At 43.2% G+C, this 18,777-nt stretch overlaps 1 protein-coding gene across 1 annotated transcript in view; it reads right to left on the reverse strand.

Moving 5' to 3' along the window:
- Nucleotides 1-18,777, reverse strand: part of BMP7 (bone morphogenetic protein 7) — a 44,204-nt gene that overhangs the window by 15,822 nt on the left and 9,605 nt on the right. Inside the window, exon 2 of the mRNA XM_009903217.2 lies at nucleotides 3,246-3,438. Within this exon, the coding sequence (XP_009901519.2) occupies nucleotides 3,246-3,438 (193 nt within the window). The remainder of the gene's footprint in view (nucleotides 1-3,245; nucleotides 3,439-18,777) is intronic.

Genomic DNA, 18,777 nt, shown 5'->3' on the forward strand with positions numbered 1-18,777 from the left:
TGTACATGCTTTTTTATAAAGGAGATGTTGCCAGATTTGTCTTGCAATGAATTCACAGATTTGGAAGGGCCAGAAAGAATCTTTGATCATTTAGTCTGATTTCCTATAAACACCTGTAATAATATCTTCAGTCTGACAAGACATAATTTCTATTAGTCAAAGTCCAGAGTGGCATCCCATTGACTACTAAGGATGGAGCTGGGCTCTCATTTTTACTGCTAGGGTTGTCAGGTGCCTATATGAGCGGCAGATGGAGGAGAGCTTCCATCCCGTGTTCACATATGCATAGTACTGAGGGGCAGGATTTCAGAAGTAGCCTGCTGTGGGTGCAGCTGTTTGTCTGGAAAGACCTATGCCTCTATTTTTCACTGACAATAAATTGCAGATGAGAGATGTTACTGGTTAGATACCAGCCAACCTGCCTGAACTTGTAAAGCAAGTCAGTAATTGTTAAACTGCTCATACTCATGGTTTATTTGAACTGAGGGTACACCAGCACACTCTCCAAACTGGAGGCTCATCTGAGGTTTAACTGAAAATCCAGCTTTTAGTTTGATGGACTCTTCACCCTCAAAGGAAAAAATCTCCAGTTGGCCTCAGCTTGGGCTTTCCAGCTGCATGCTGTGCTGGTTTTGTGGCCCTGGACGCTGTCCTGATCTCTGCTGGGTGTTGCTGTGTTACAAAGGAGAGACGATGCAGCAGCTGCCTCTGGGGAGCCAAGCACTGAGCTGGCTGTGCCTTGGTGCACTTCAACAGGAGGTGCACTGGGCTAGAGAATACCTGGTGTTTCAGATCCCACAAGGCAATTCCATCAATCTCCTGGGAGATCCCACTGCTATTGTATCATCCTAAGAGCACAAGGAGAGGGAAAACCATTTGGGTTTTTGTTGGCCGTTTTACCTGCGATGCTCTCAGGAGAGGAATCTACAAAGCCAAATGAGTAAAGGTTTTCTTGCCTGCGTGGGGTGGAGGGTTTGGCTTTGTTTTGCTCTTGTTGCTAACAACGTCAGATGGGTCTGACTTTCCAGCCTGCTCAGGATGAGACAAACAGCCAAGGAAGCATCAAAGTGAATGGGTGTTTTTTGATCAACACTGGAGAGAGTTTGTTTTCTTTCTCCACTTGCCCAATGACACACTGACTTGGATGACTGGTCTGTGACAGAGCCGGTTGGAAAATGTCAGTGGAAAAATGCAGAAAAAGAACAAATATTTTTACAAATGTTAGTGACAGTATTTTTACCTTTGGTCAATCCAAACCAACAGGAACATTTTTTTCAGGACAAACTGTTCAAAAACTCGTTATTGCCTGTGCCAAAATGTATGCGAAGAGTGAATATGCATTGACACTCATTAAAAATAGTGTTCCTATGGTGAATATGATGCAGTAAAATGGCATCTAATCTTGTAACTGGAACATCCATATAACTAGCAAGATTCCTCCCCTCTTCCAGCCAGTGGTTCATGTATATGCCTGCTCTTTGCATACATTTTTTTTCCTTTAGAAACAAGCATTTATGAAGGACACAGTTTGCAGACACACTTGCTGGTCCACACAGAACTATGCCCAGGGGTTCCCTTGCAGGCCTCTCTAAACCTAATTTTCACAAACATGTGGATGTATCATCATAAAATTAAGGTAATAAATGTCATCCTAACTCTGTCAGTAAGATTCCTAGTGGGCACCTACCTCCCTCATCATGATCTGAAGGAAAACTTCCCTGGCGTCTGATGAGGAAAGACATTTACTCTAAGAACAGGTTTCTGGCAATTCTCTTATGCCCTGGCACACTGATTAGGGCCTCTTCATCTGCCAACACATCTCTTGTTTCTGCTTTTCTCAAGAGGGAAAAGTCATCCCTGCAGGCTTATACTCAAATAACCTACTCAAAAAGCACAGCAAAGGGAGGCTTCTATTGCTGGAAGGGCCTAAGATGGAATAAACTTCAATGCTTATGGTAAGCACATCTAACGGGTCCCATGCACATGTGTGGCATGTTGCCTTCTCTTTTAAGTAAGCCTGGTTAAAATGTGGAGCTTGATAAAAAGTAGATTAATATCAGTAAAGTCCCCCAACTCTGCAAACAACGGCATTATTAGAAATGTCAAGACAACCATGAGCTTTAAGCCACAAAATTAGAATTTCAGATGTGGAAGAAAACACACCAGTTGTTAAATAACCATACAGCCCAGCCAGTAGAAATTCTCACCATTTAAAAACGTTGATGAGGTTTCCTGTCGTGTTTCAATTTTTTCTGCATTTTTACTAGCTCTTATAAAAGTAAAAAGCCAGAGTCCTGATTATATATGTTTTGTGTTTGGTTGGTTGGGGTTTTTTTCTTACCCTTTTGGACTTTCTCCTTTTTAAATCCCTAGTGTTTCTCTCTTTTCATAAACTTAAATTAGGGCTTTAGTATTACTACCCCACATTTAGTAATCCTAAAGAATAACTTCTGACTAGCATGTGACTGTAAATACTTCTCATGTAAATAAATGCAGTCTCACTTTTGGTAGGGTTTGTATGTAACAGAATCATGTGCAAATGCAACTAAGTGCCTTTGATAAATGGTTTGGGATTGCTGATTAATTGGAACTAAAAACAGATGAGAAAATTGAACATATGTTCTTATTCAAGTTCCCTGGAGGATTTGTCAGGGATCTTGGCATATATTAATAATTGCTTGGAATGGATTTAATAGCTCATCTTGTAGTTTTGCACATGCAAAACAATCAGTCAGTATAAAAAGCATGGTGTCATCTGTCTTTGTTAATTAGGGACCTTGAATGCCTTCGGTAATTAAGCTACAATTAGAAAGGAAGCATTCGGATGTGGGTTTACCACCTCAGGATCCCTAAGTGGCAAGAGGAGGAGGGTAGGTCTTCCAGAAATCTTGAAATACCCTGAGTTTATGATCTTTTCCTGCACTAGCACATGGCCCAGGTCTGTTGGCTCCTCAGCTACTGAGTGCTCCCAGGGACAACAGCAGCAGCAGCACTGGGACTGCCTTTGGGGCACGTGGAGTCTCCTGGGGCACCTTCTCCCCATGCCCTCAGTGGCTGAACGCACATGGCAGCTATGTGCCTGCCGCATTGGCACTGACTGAGGTCACTGTACAATCCTGACGGCTAAACACAGCTCTTAAGACGCTTGTGCTGATGGCATCAGGATTTCTGAAATTTCTGGATGTAACTCAGAACAAACACACAGTGTTTGTGCTTCCATCAGGATTTCCCTGCAGGTCACTCACCTTCCTGGGTGCTCCTGGAGGACCTGGTAGACGCTAATCTGGAACGTTTCGTTATCGAAGCGTTCGCGGATATAATCCTTATATATCCTGAACTCTGCCGCCGTCACCGCTTCCCCCTCGGGGATTCTGGAGAGATCAAACCTGAACTCTCTGTAGTGGCAGCGCTGATGGTGAAACTCTCTGTCATGCTCCACTGAAACAGAAAAACAGCCCATTAGCCACCTGCTTTGTTCCCTTTCCCCTTGCCATCAAACAAGCTTGTGAGTTGCCACAACAGAAAAGGGCAAGAATATCTGATTGCAGCATCTCGGGCTGCTGTTCAGTTCATTAAAGCACGTAGGAAATACACGACTTTATCTGGGCTATTATAAGGATATATGTGTTTATCAGACTCTCTTTGAAACAGTTTTACAGCTGACTGGTACAGGGTGTGGGTGACCATTGTGTCTTAATGATTTTTGGCAGCTTCATGCTTGACAAGTGACTTTGGACATTTGCCACCGATAACGACCAAGCTGCTGTGGGAAGGAGCAGAAAGAAACAGATGGGGCTTTTCAGAAGCACTGGTTCTTGGCCTGACTCTCCTTCTGAAAATTGCACATGCATACCCACACACATATATACACAAATTCCAGTCCTTGAGGCTTTTCATGCTGGTGACCCATATTCAGTGCCAGCTGAATTCATCACAAGCTCACAGCCCTGGCTCCCCAAGGGTCAAAGTTTTCCTTTTAAAGCATCTTTAGCGATCAGGGCCGTGAAGCAAATGTTCAAAGTGAGGACTTCCTTTCTACTCTCAACCCTGACTGTTGAAGAGCAAGCAAGTGCCAGAGCCCTCCCAAGACAGTATTATTGTGGTGTGTTATCCCACTGAGCGATGGGTCTGCCTGTCTTCTGATGGACAGCTGATGGTCTCATGTAACACTGCTTGTGGACACTGAAGGGAAGGGTCAGTGTTGTGAGGAAACAAGGACTCTGAGTCTGTCCTGCATCAACAGGGAGGCAAGGTGTCAGTGCCCCATGCCAACATATGAAGTGAAGGACTCTTCTTGGAACAAATTCCAAATTAAGCAGACAAGTCACACAAAGGAAAATGGGTTAACAGAGTTGTAAGGGGATGAACTGACTCGCCAGAGGTCACACCACGTGACATTTTAAGAGCTGAAGTTTGAACCAGGGACTTCCCGTATGTCACGGTCCTGTTGTCTGTCCACTTGACCTCCCTGCAGCTCAACTGCACAATTCAAGTAGTTAGCTCTGAGACTTTCTTGGCAAAGAATGTGTGTCTTTCTACAGGCCTGATTCTCTTCTGGCAGCCATAAATCCATTGTGTAAATCCATTGACTTAAATGGAATTATTCCTGAAAAAGAGGAGCTTCAAGCACAGGTCTGGAAAGCGCTATTTAAATTTACAGCACCACACTGCACAAATGTCCATCGGCACTGGCGAGGGCCTCCCCTGTGGCAGGGACAGAGCGTGGGGAGCCTCTGGGAACCAGGCTGTGTCCAAGCACTTACACAGAGCAGGTTCAGTGCTGCTTTGTTGGCTGAGACTCAGCAGCTGGCCACGGGCTCTTCCTCCTCTCACACATTACTTCTGCGAGGAGTCCAGAGCTCGCAGTTTGCCACTGTGTGATTGCTCTTCAGGGAAATACTTCAGAGCTTTTACTAGTAGCTGGGATTCATTGTAGAAGAGGTTTTTAGGTATGAAATGCCTAAACTTTCCAAGACAAAGGTGATTTAGTTCAGCAAATGGTTTTATATGTTGAGGACTCAGTATGTGCTGAATGAATAAAGTTATTGTTGCCCTTCTAAAGTATAGCATCTCGTACATCCTCAGGAAGATCACTCAGTCTCTCTCATACCCACAAGAGGGGGAATACTGTTAACATTCACCAGTGTTTGTAAAACACTTGGCAGGCTAAAACCACCCTATAAGTGCTGCAACACTATTAAATATGCCTCATTTCACTTCCTCCAAAGCATTCTCAGCAGAACAAGATATAAAGAGCATGATTTCAGTCTCAAAGGAATTTGTCTGCAACTAAATTATAGAGGGGAGGGAAAAATATTTTAATATGCAATAGCTCCTTTAACCACAACTATAGAAGAATGAATATAATGCTGTGCGGTTTTAGTTAGATTATGGCTAATATCACCAGCAGGGTGTCTTACAGAGAGGTCTAGCAGTAGCATATCGATGTGTTTTGCTTCCAAAGGCTTGGGAAGGCTGCATTTTCAAAGGAAGGTGGGTGCACCTTTTCAGCATACATATGTGATGACAACTACATCGGCCAACACCAGGCTTTGGCTGCACTTCATACACAAAGTCTGACAACAAACACATGAGGATGGAACTTTTTCGGGTGCTGCTAGAGTTCACAGTGATTCCCACTGCAGAGCCCTAGAAAAAAAATCTGTCATATTAGTATGAAAAATTAACAGCTTGGGTCATAAAATAAAGAGCCCCAGAGTTTGAACTTTCCCATGCTTTGCAGATGTTTGGATATAGGGTTTTGGGCTGAGCCATCTTTAGTGTTAAAGCAAACATTCCTGTGGCTATAGTCATTAAGATCATGAAAATATGTGGATATGTAACTGAAGAAAGAATCCCAAGGAACCCTTCAACTCAGTGTTTATTGTTTTTCCCTTTTTTCTTTGCACTCTGGACCTATCTGCTGACCCAGAAGTAACAAATCCTTTCAGAACTAATTTATGAGAAACACTGACCCTGAATCAACATCTGTTAGATGACTGCAGTAAATCTTATTACATAATTAAACACCAAATCTACTTTAAAATAACGTTAAGGGTCTGACTTGAACTCATAAAAGCGAGACTCTTCATTATGAGGGCTGAAATCCTATCCTTAATTCATGCTGCTGTGCATTGGTATTTGTGAACATATGGTACAGTATAAATGATTGTGCACTTTTTGTAGACCCCGAGCACAACAGCACGAGGTGAGCAGGGGAGTGCTCAAGAAGCCCAAGTTTCCTGGGTTTGATGGGTGTTAGTCAGACCTTTGACAATACTGCAACTGGGTCATTTCCAATTAATTACCTGAGCAGTCTCAGCAGGGGAGGAGAGGGAGTTAACAAACAAAAGGGGAGGGGAGTGACATTTTAAGTGTTCACCAAAATAGTCAGGCAAATTGCTACAGCTCTTTGAATACAAACTGTGGTTTCTCCATTAGATCCATAAAATCTGTGATCCCTATTGATGCAACATGCCATAATGAGAACCTTTTGGTCATTCTTGAAGGACTTCATCTCAGCTGTTTGTCAGCCACTATGTGTTAAATGCTCCCTTAAAAGTCATCTAACAATATGAACATTTCTGGCTATATTTAATAGCCCTTCTGCCCAAAGAACTTGAACTCATGCTTGTCCCAGGTTCATAGTTCTTAAAAATCACTACTACCCAAAGGCTTTTGGTGAATACTTTTAGCCCAGTTCCTAATTTCAAACATTGGAAATTCCAGCTCAGAAACTGTCACAATTCAAATGGCTTGGCAAGGCAGCTGCTTGGAGAGGAAACCAAAGCTCTGGATGCGCAATCAAAGGTTGTAAAATATGAAAAGGAAGAACACCCTTGAAAAATAATTCTGCTGTGAAACAGACTGTGTGCTTCAGCTGTGGGAAAATAGTACATTTCCTCTCCTAGAGAAACAACCCAAAGTCACTCACAGGTGATACATGGGTAAATGCACCTTTCCTCACTTTTAGAAGTGGTCTCCCATTTGGAGGCACAACCACTACAGAGACCTAATTTAACACTTGGCTCAAAATCTACTGGTGCAAAACAACTTTTGGGCATGGAGAGTGCAGCAGTTAATCGTAGCTATGGTAGGTGGGGCTCACCAGACACTCCCTTTGGCATAGTCCTTTGGAAAAGGAAAGGTCAAGACAATGGGACTTGCGAGCTGTAGGATGGAGGCAGGCAAGAGATTCATGAGAAAACAAGCAAGACACCAAAAATTGTGCAGGACAATTAAGGTGATCAAAACAAGCACATATCTTAGGTTAGTGGTTATCAGTAAATTTGCCACACCTCTGTTACAAATATGCAAGTAAGCTCAGCATCTTTGAAAGCCCGGCCTTGACTATCTGTCTACAATCTGAATGCTGCACAGACTGCACTCTATCTGATGTAGATAAGGCTCTGATCTCTCTGAAGTCTTTTGTCTCTCCAAACCAACTCTGTTGTGGCATTGTGGTGATGCAAGAGGAGGCAGGATGGCATAGTTGTGCAACAACCAGGATGGTTAAAAGAAAACACAGATACATATGCTCAGGTGTGAAGTAGCCAAGTATCAGATCCAAAAATACGGAAAAGATGGAGATTAAACGTTAACAAATCCCTGGCACTTGTTTTGACGAGTCCTAAAGTGTACTCTTCTCAGACACATAACTTGCAAACATTAAAATGCAGAGGTGGAAAAGTGTAGGTACAGCCAGAACTCACAGCAATGAAGGTGAAACCAGTACGGAAAAAAGTCACCCTGGACAGAAAGTCTTGAGAGCCTGGTTTAACACCTCAGGGTACCCAAACTTCTAAAGCAAACAACACATCAGCATAAAGCTGGGAAACTTGAAATAATCCTACATTTGCTTGGGTTATTTTCACTACAAAATGCTGAGATTAGAATTAAGGGCCCCAACTATTTTCAGTTACTTTGCAAATCATGACCGGTAAGTGAAAGGCTAAACCGAGCCAACTTTGTAAATACTGGTTGCATGACTGGTTTTGTAACAGGGATTGGTGGTAGGCAAGGCATGACACATGACAACAAAAATTACATTGAGACATAGCTTGCAGAAGTTAAGATTTCTCTCCACACATACGAAAGGAATCACGGAGGTTTAGTCTTAGTACCAAGCACGGTAGCACAATGTCAATCACTAGCTCCATGTCAAGCAAAGAACCAGTGAATCACAGCATCAATTTTCCAAGAACGACTATGTTAAAAAGTAATTACTACAGAGGCATTAAAGAGCTGGTCCAAATCCCAGGGAAGGCAACAGAAATATATGCACTAATTTCAAGGGATTTCATGAGAGGCCTTTTGCCAATTTACCTAAGTGTTCTTATGCTCTTGTTTTATGAAGATGTAAAAACTCCCTTTTTCACAAGCAAAGTAAACACCAGATGAATAGATTCTGTGCTCAGGCTGCCAAACTGGGAAAGCTTCAGTAATTCCATGCCTCCTCTTCCCTGGCACACTTGGAATATTTAAACAAGGAAAAACTCAGATTTTTCCTGTTAATGCTTTCACCTGATAATATGCTAATTGTTTTTATAAGGCACTTTAAAAGTAGTTGTCTCATTTATTGCAGAGCTAACAACAATTAGAGTGCTACTTGTTTCTCATTTACAATGCAGGGGGAAAAAAAAAAGTACCAAATGGAATGTGCAGTAGGGTGTCTGTAACTTCTTTACTCCCAAAAAAAGGCCAGAAGGGATTTGTAAAGGACTTCAATCTCAAATAGATGAAAGGTCCTGAATTCCTGAAACTGAAAGATAAGTCAAAGGAAAATAGATTCCAAAAGACAACACCCCCTTGCCTCAGCCTCCCAGCCAGGCGGGAGACTCACTGCAGAGCCATCAGCAGATGCACTTAAGCAACTTTAAGGACAATCTTAACTCCTCAGAGATTTGGATGCCAAAAAAATCTGCCACACTCTGGCATCAAGGTCTAACAGGTTTTCAGAGACTACCTGTGGCTGCCTGTCCCAGGCACTGAAGAAGTCATGTAGGTGTGTTTAGTGGGTAAGAAAGTCTTTATCTGCTTTCCTCCTGACAGAAACAGAACTCCAGAAAATGAGCACTTCTTTTTCAGAGATGGCTGAGGGCTGCCTGATTTGTCCAGTGAGCCCTCCTAGGCAAACCCCCGAGAGGGCAAACTACACTTTGAATTACACCATTTTTCATCCAGCAGTTGAAAATCTCATCTTATTTTCCAAGAAAATTTACCTTTAATTCCCTCCATCACCACCCCTTGAGACTGAAGCCGAAACTTCAGAAAATCTCTTGCATTTCAGTGTAGAGCATGAGGTTCCTAGAAACCAGCTGCCCTGGGACCACCAGTGCTGCCGGGAGTCCATCTTCAGCAAGTGTATAAAGGGAAGGTCCCACTCCTACCTACTGCTTCACCCTGCTGCCTCTCTTAGGAAATGGATTCAACTGGAAAATTATTTTCCATTCCCCAGATGAGTTTTCAATAGATCCTGTCTTCACCCAGCCCACTGTGGTGCCTCAGGAGCAGTGGTGGCAGGAGGAGGAGTGAGGACCTCCCAGGACGGCAGGAGGGAGGGCAGGGCCACCCCTTGGACTCGGGGCTTGCGGCGGTTGTGAAACTGCACTGTAAATTTTCAGGATGCCAAATTTGAGACCTCTTGATGGGATTCTAATTAACAGGCATTAAATGTTCCCTCTATAAATTGCACTTCTTTGTCTCTAAATTGGTGGATAAAACCATGCCACTTATGAAATACAGGCCTTTTCTCAATATGTTAGTGAGGTTCAAGAAGGAGGAAACCAATTAGGGAAGGATCCAGTGGTCTCCACAGCTGAAAGAGCCTACCGGGCTCAGCAGAATTCCCAAGGAAGCAAGAAGTGCAAGGTCAGTCCCTATATTTTTCTGAGGAAAAGGGGGAGTATAATAAAGATTGCAATAATGTCATGCCAGGCCACGGTCTGCTAAAGCACACATTTCCCTCCTCATTGTGCTTGACAGCAAGAGTTACAGGGGCAGTGGCAGCAAATTTATAATGGCAAGAATTTGGGAATGAAAAGTTCTGTGATTGGTTTTCATTTGTTTCATCCTCTTGGCTACAAGATTTACATGCTGACATGAGGCAGTTAAAGCAGCAGTTAAAGAAATATTTGAAGAAATAGTTACAGGATATAAATTGGGAGTCCTATAAATGGAGCAGAGCAAACATTTTGGGTTGTGTGATGGGATTTTTTGGTTGGGTTTTTTTTTTAAAGAGTGATAAAAACAGTATTTAGAGGGTTTGGATAGCTGCAGCTCTCTAAAGTCATCTAAAAGCTACTGCAAGTTTTTTGAGAAACCTATGGAAAAACAAATGCATCCCTTCATTTTGGTCTGTGAGATAAGCTTACTAGAAAAATAGTCTGTGGTTTTACTGTAACTCATTAATGCATCCCACCACCTGGGACTGCTGCCATCATGCCACTTCTGAAAACACACCCTCTCCTTCAGGTCCAGGCTCAGGACTCCCAGGTATTTGGGGGGTCTGGACTCACCTGCCAAAGCCCTGTCCTGATGGTCTTGAGCCTGTCAGTCCTTTGCAGAAGAGGCTGCTCTCAGCCAAGGCAGCATGCAGCAGAAGAGAACCTGCACCCAGACACTCTGATGCTCATGTGCCCATTTTACAGCTAGGTAGAGAGAGGTGATAGTGATACGGTATCTCCTGCACAGTAAATTCAGCACGTGGCAGGGAGAAGTCCTGCCCCAGACATGGGTGGAAGCAGGACTAATGAATTAATTTCAAATGAGGTGAATACTAGACTCTGTAAATTCTGATCCCCAGCCCCAGAGGTTAGAAACATGAGGGTTCAAAATTCTTTAGTGCTCACTCTGCAGAGCAATATGGGGTAAGCATTTTCACTTTGAAAGGGAAAGAAAACCCTCTGGAGTTAATATTCTTCCCTTAGCCATCACTTCATTTTTTCAGCTTTCAGCATAAAGGTGGTGTTGCCAGCATGAAGGTGATGTTGCCAGCAAGACCACCTAGCCACAAACCCAGCAGGGAGCTTCCAAAATTCTTCTGAACACTGACTCCTTGTTATAAATTGCAAAGTGGTAATAGCAACAGTGCATATCACATCTGTGCCAGGCTTCAGGCCTGGGAAGGAGCATTCTCCTTAGTGCCGAGCACAACTTGGAAAGATCCTTTCAGTCCACACATGTATCAGCATTAGCTATTTCTTTGTCAACAAATCCCTTAATACGTACCCTTTCTATCATGTACAGATGTCCAAAATAATGGAATACTGTACTACAAGATTAAACACTTTAATGTCAGCATATGTGTTGCATGACTCTGAACAATGGTATCATTGTGCATGTACAAACAGCGGGCTGAGGGAAGATGGGTTTAATTATCTACGAAGCAGCAGCAAGTTCTTCCTGACCAAGTTAAACTTCAGCTAGCAAGGACTGCTCAGGACAGAAATTGGTATTTCTCTGACAAAATGCCAGCCTGGGTGCTAGATGATGTTCTTCCAGCATTTGGCTTAGTGCTGTACCTGCTTTGAGGCTTCAGGGAGTGATGTGGAGCCACCTGCTCCTCTGGGAGCTGTGCTGGCCAGGAACACAGCAGGGGATGAGAGGATGCTGCAAGCCACCACATCCTCTTGCCCCAAGTGTGACCCAGGAGACTTTTAAGTTACAATTCCTGGGATGGTAGATAGCAAAGGGCAAACATCATAATCAGGAGGGAAATGACAGAGAGAAGCATGCACAGTGCCTTCTGCATTTGAAGATATTCCTTTGCCAGATTTCTTTGTAGGCACTTTAAGGCAATGCCGGATGGTAAAACTATTTCTCCTTAAATAACATCCATGAACCATCTAGCAGGTTATGCACAGGTAATCCATTTTCTTCTCCAAGTGTGCCCTGATCAGTACCATTTACATTGTGGTTTCTCTGCTGAAATCAGAGCCAGGCTAGATGAAAGGTATTGTGAAAAATTTATATGTGGGACTGCTCTGTGAACACAGAACTCTCCTAATAGTAAACAGACAGATTGTGGTGTGAATCCTGATGCTGAGTTTGCAGTGTCTATATGTGTATCTGGGGAAAGCAAAGTTAAATAAGAAAGCAAGAGCTGCTTCTTCAGAATACCTTATTCACAGCCTTAGCATGTGAAACACAGCAACACATAGCTCTGCAATCCATCTGCAGCTGCTCTAACGCACTTAGGATTGCTGCAGGATTTGAGGTGTGTGGGGAAATGAGGGGTGACATAGTAAAGAAATAAATGGGAGTTCATTAAGTTGTTCTTTTAGACAGACTCATCTATTTCTACCTTCATCCTCCAGGAATCCAATATAAGGAAATCTCCTGCAGGGTCTCCCTCATCAGCCTCTCTTATTTCTCTCAGGACAGTGCTGACCTGGGGATTTACCCCCAGCAGTTCTCCCTTTACTAGCACTTTGGGGGTGGCATTTTGCCAGAGACACAGAGAGGCAAGTTGGGAAATGTGGTGACGCTGCAAGACATGGCCCCTCCTATGTCCTCCCAACTGCATAAAGTTGTGGCCATTACAAAATGTCTCAAGCTCTCATGCTGTCATTGAGAGCAGGGTTAACTTTGGCTGGTTTTGACCCCCAGCACACTGCACCACTGACAGACTGGGGCTGTTGCATCTCTCTGTGTATCTGAAAGACAGGGATGCACCTGGACAGCAGCTCCAAGAAGGGGCCTCCTGCAGCTCCCTGCTGGTACCATGTGCTGCATGGGACAGGCTAAGGCAGCTGCAAAGCTTCCTGATCATCAAAGGCAATCTTAGCTCTTCTTTTCATCCTCCTCTAGAAATGTCTCTGTGTTCAAATTGAGCAAAATGAAAGGCAGAAGCTCAGCATAATTCCTGTTTCCTTTTCTCTGTCTGCACTGTAATGCATAGCATGGAATAACATAGGCTAATAGCAGAGGTGTGCTGCTGTCTAAAACATCTCCTAAACCCTAAATCCTTTGGGTGCAGCTGTGGGAAGTATATGAAGGAATATATTTTTCTTTTCCCTCCTTGAGCAGAGATGACTGATACATTACCCTGCTCTCTTTTAGCAATTTGGAGGACAGTGGCTCCACTTTCCTGGTGCTGTGAAATCAGTGTGTTGTATCTGGTGAGGCCAGCTTCATGGGGAAGCTGTGCCAGCATTAGGTGTGAACTCCTAGTCACACATTTTGCCAGTGCATCCAAGGGTCAAGGAGATAGTGACAGCTCCCCGCTGCCAAGGGGAAGGAATCTCAGATGAGGGTCAGGATGAGGTGGCAGACAGCACAGAAAAGGGTAGTACACATTTGGAGAGAAAGCAGGGTGGTGGGTGTCTCGAGAGAAAGAAGAGGCTGCAGAGCACAAAGAGAGAGAAAAGTTAGTGACAATATGGTTCATTGAGAAAAATAATCCCCAAGTCCAACCAGCAGACAAATGGGGCCCAAGGTGCTTCCTGCAACGTGCTCTGAGGCTGGAGGCCTCTCAAAAAATTATTGATGCAAAAAACAGCTGTCTGCTTGTGCACACAGCACTGAGCAAACAGAAACACATCCCCAGGGCCAAAGAAGGAGAGACAAGTGGCTGACCAGATCTGGTGAGAAGTAACGTATATTCATCCAGGGAAGATAAGAGGCAGTGTGAGAGACTACAATAGGGAAACCTAAAATGGGCTATTGGGGGACAAAATACAGATCTTGGAAAAAATGTTCCAGGTCATTCTTGAAAACTTCCAAGTGTGAAATGGTTCTTCTTGAGCTTGGACCAAATTTCAGATCAGGGGAAGGCATGAAATGCTTCCCTGAAGCATTTTTAGCCCACTCTAACCTAACCTCAAGAAGACAGCCCACTAGTGATGGACAAAGTGGAAGGGTGCTCATCCTCAGAGAGTGAGGACAGCAGCACTGCAAACCTCTCTGCTCATCATACCCCAACATCTGTACAAGGGGCAGACTAAGCATCTTTACAGGAAGCTGGGAACCTGTGGCACAGGCACCTTGATCTGCAGGAAGGCATGTGCAGAGGGCATGCAAAGAGAGAGCAAATTGTGACATAGTAACTCTTTGATGCAATGATTTGATCATGTAGAGATGTGGCAATATCAAATTGTGCTCTTACGCTCCAGTAACTACACTGGGGCAAACTTAGAAGGCTTCAGACACTGTTCATAATAAACAGCCTGAGTGAGTAATCTTGGGAAGGTCACTGCCCAAGCGTCTCTGATATGTTTATATAAAACAGACAGCAATGGCTACATGCACCACCAACGCCCTGGAGAGCTCATTCATCCACATTTGCAAGGCCAGACTCCTCTCTTTACGCTGGGCCAGCGAGAGAGGATATTGCCCACCAACTTAGTTCCAGTAATTTCCAAATCATGCTTCCAGAGCCTGAAGAACTTTATGAAAGTTGTGTTCCTAAACTGATGCAGCTTATCTGCTGCTAATTATCTCCCACTACACGATTTTTTCTAAGTTGCCTCCTGTTCCTCATTACTATTGGTGTATTATTATATAGCATAAAGTTACTTAATACAGCAAAAAATTCAACAACATTTGCAAAATTGATATAGAAATGAGGACTGGATTCTGGACTGGTACAGCTGGTTTAAAGTATTTTAGAAGTAAATGAAATCAAATGAGAATTTATAATCCTTCCTGAGGTCTGGATTCCATCAGACTAAACTCATTAGGCATTAAGGTGCAGGTGCAGCTAAATAAAGGATTGTACTGCTTTCCTTAATACCACAGATTCACATCTTGAGTTCAAAATAAAAGTCTTTTAAAAGCACATGTATATATTGTGCATCTACTGGCAACACTTGAAAGAGAAAATTCAGCTGATGGAATCTTCAAATGCCTCATTTCTGTCAAAGGAATGTGCCCGTTTCTGCACTGGCCGTGCTAAGGGACACGAGTGGAGCACTGACTGAACACTGGCCTCTTAAAGCTTTTTCAATTCATTTGCATTAGACTGCCTTTCATCTACTGAACAGCTGCCCAAATAAATAACATAAATCTAATTAATCCTCCTTTAATATTGTATTGCCACAACAATAGCAGCATCCCCCCCAAATATTCCAGAGTGTGAGTCTACACCTGCACAGGCTCTCTGGGAGGGACACAGCAGGAGTCGCAGGCATGGGGAACTGAGCCTTTTTTGTGGTTCACTGTGATAAAAGGAAACTAATTCAAGAACCAGTTCTCCAGGTTTGAAACCGTATGACTTGCTAGATTTCTCAGCTGAAATCCCAGATTCTGGTTTTGTTGAGAAAGTAGTTTGTGGGATATTACAAAATGACCAGCTGATATCAGACAGGTGGCCATCAGATAAGAATCTCAGCCTTTGATTGTGATCAGCAAAATTTCAACCTGGAATGTATACACTCTGAGCTGTGCCATACGACTGCATTTGGCTGGGTCTTCTGAGCTTGACTGTGCAATAACAAACATCTGTGCCTTCTTCCATCAGGCAAGTGCTGGGAGATGAGCAGGCAACAAGCTATTCAGGGAAAAGGTCCATCTGTGAGAGCAGAGCTCATCTTGTGTCTATAGTGTTATGTCCACTGCATATTTTTCAGGTGTTCTATATGTGGGAGGTCCAGTGATACTAACATAGTTTAGCAGCCAGAATTACTAGATAAACAGAAATAGAGTGTTTGGAGGGATGGAAGGAAACATTTTGGAGAACACTAATTAGAGACTTCAAGTACTGCTTAAAAAGATAGTCCAGAGTGCTCTTCCTCATGGAAGTGGGAAAATGTGACCTATTTCACATGTTCCTTTGAGATCATTGTGTTTCATCTGTGCTGCCAAGACAGCTGAGCTCAGGTGGGGCACTGAGCACAGCCTCCTCAATTTGAGACACAGGGACTAGAGAGTACATCACTTCCCAGCAATCATCCTCGCTGCCCAGAGCCACACATCCACTTGCTGGCCTTTTGCCTGCAATGGGACTCATGGCTTACATGTGCAATCTTTTCTGCTTTCTAGGAATGCTTGCTGTGCAATACATTCACTGAGAAACAGGCAGGGGACTGTTTGTTCTTTTAATAACTTGGTATATGGGCCTGAGAGCTATGAATATTAAAGATCTGTAAGTTGATGGCGTTCACATATACCGCTCTTAGCAGATGTAAAATGATCATGTCTTAGAGTGATGGAAAGTGAGAACTAGTATTTCAGAAATGTCTTCCTCAGGAAGAGATACAGATACAGATGTATGTATAGAGTGTGTGCATGTGTGTGTCCACTTTACACTTTAAATGTTGGTGGCCAACGCCCCAGGCATAACATCTGAAGGTTAGGAGAAGATTTATTTTCAATTTAATTCCCACCCACGATCTCTATTATACAAGAGGAATTTTCTTTGGTGCAAGATAAGCCCATCAGTGACATCAGCAGCACCTAGCCCTGCATACCACACTGTGGATCGCAGGGCTGGATTCCTCACACTGAGCCTCTCACTAGGGTTGGGCCAGTCAGGCCTCCTGAGTCAGCCCCTAACAACAGCATTTTCTGTTTTGTTTTGGGTTTTGTGTGTCTTCAAACATAATTTTGCAACTGCAGCTCTGGGGTAAAAGATCAGCTGTTGTAATACACCCTCGTGTCCTTGCATCAGTTTGGTATGAATGAAGGGAACACAGTTCACGTCCTGTTGCATGCAACTGTTAAAAATAACACAGAAATGAGAGTATGGCCTTTAGGAAAGTGTCTCTCAGGGAGCAAGAACACAGATCATTCTTCTCCATCTCGGTCTCCTGACTATCAGCCACTGTTCTCTTGTTGCACCACAACTGTCAATACAGGGAGGAAAGACTTGTAGTGTCAGACACACAGACCCAGATAGTCTTCCCACACACGCACACCCCTTTTCTGCAATATTTTCAGTGAAACAGCTCTCATCTCACAGTTGTGGATTAATGAGCCAAATAGCAGTTGACTATTTTCTAAAATAATATTTGGGGTTTGCTTGAATGTGTTTCTGCATCATTCTGTATTCTTTCATGTATTTCTCTATTCCCTATGTCAGGTTTTAATGTAGCGTAACGGTCAGAGATTTCTGTGGATATGGAGTCTGATAATCTTGTAATTCAATTATAATGCATGCCACTGAGTTGCAGGAACTATTGCATTCAGAGGTCAAAGTTGTGTTCACACCAATGAGGGAAGTTTTACACCACATGTCTGATTTGTTTCTCCTTTTCACCTGTCTCAGGAGACAAATGATTCATCACAGTGCTGAAATATCTTCACCTTCTCATTCAGGCCAACATTTAAAAGAGCTTCTTTTTGAGCTGAAGGTTGGTGCAGAATGACTCTTTTTCAGCTCTTCTCTTCTGCAGTTTATTACAAGTATATTTATGTAATTAGGGGCCCCAGTAGTAATGTTGTTAAAATACAAGTAGGCACATTTATTGTTTCCTCCAAAAGGAAACAACCAATCTCCAGCAGTTCTGGTTTTTCCCTGTCTCAACTGAACATTTACTGCTTTATTTAGTGAGCAGATTGTGAGGGTAAAGTTCCTTCTTTATTTTTCTCCCCCCTCCCCCATTTCTATTTTGTTCAAAAAGAAAAAAAAACAACTATGTCCCCTCCTTTCTCTTAACAAATGCTGGATTTTTTAAGGATATGGTCAGAAAGGGGAACTTAAACTCAGCATGATGTTTATGGTGCCACACAAACTCCAGGAAGAGAGTGATGTGCAGTTCTCTTTATTAACATCCAAAAAGTCCCTGTGGGATTATAATTACTGCACAGTAATAAACAAATAAAAGTAGCTAGATTAAAATGTTCAGAATACTTTTAGTGATAGAAGCAATTAAGTTTTAAACTTTAAAACCAGGGGAGGAGCAGCTTGCTAGCATCGAGTGTGTGGGTGGAACAGATACAGCTAGGAATTTATCCCTGTCAGTGGCAAATGAATGTTGCTTGTGGCATTATAGAGAGTTGGCTGATGTGAATTGTTAAAATATTGATACAAAATTATGTGAACACTACTTAATTGTAATCACCAGACTTCAGAGTTCCCAAATTACACTAACTTTTAATCTTCCATTTAAATGCTCATCCTGAACTTGCTTTCCCTCGCGGTGCCAAAGGACTCATTAAAGTCACTGGGTGTTTCAGGGACACCAGCAGTGAAATACAACCAGCCCTGTTCCTAATCCTGGCTCAGTAAGAAACCTGTCTTTCCATCAGAATTATAACTCCCAACTACTGATGCTGTATTATTTTATGAGCATTTTTTAGTGCTTCTCCCAGGGTTCTTCTGGTCTCTTTTAAAAGGTTTTACTGCCGCTGTGCTGTTGGAAGAACAATTGGTAAAATCAGAAGACCAAGGCAGCCCCACCAGTGCCAACGCAACAAGGTGGTTGAAGGCAGGATTTGCCCTAGTGACTCTAGTAACAGAGTCAAAGCTCAACCTGATTTACAGCCCAGCCCCTCAGACATGGTGCAGACACTGTGCCAGTTTCTCAGATGGCGTCAACTGTGGTGACTTCACTGCTGGGGTGGCCTTGTGCCAGCTGAGGATATTGCCTGGTGACATCAGTGGCTTTGCATGGAGGTGTAATTTAGCTCAGCATCAGACATTGGGAGGTTGCAGCTTAACAAGAGGAAACTTTTTGCTCGTTCGAGCTCAGTCGTGCACAATAGGCAAACCTTTACAAAATGACACACCACCAGATTATCAGCAACAGTGTTCCCTAGTCACAGAGAGCCTAAGTAGACACTTGCTCATTTTAGTTACTATTTAGAGGGAAGTGGAGGCTTCCCTCTCCCCCTCCC

This window comes from Dryobates pubescens, chromosome 26 (genome assembly GCF_014839835.1).
Source record: "Dryobates pubescens isolate bDryPub1 chromosome 26, bDryPub1.pri, whole genome shotgun sequence".
Lineage (NCBI taxonomy): Eukaryota > Metazoa > Chordata > Aves > Piciformes > Picidae > Dryobates > Dryobates pubescens.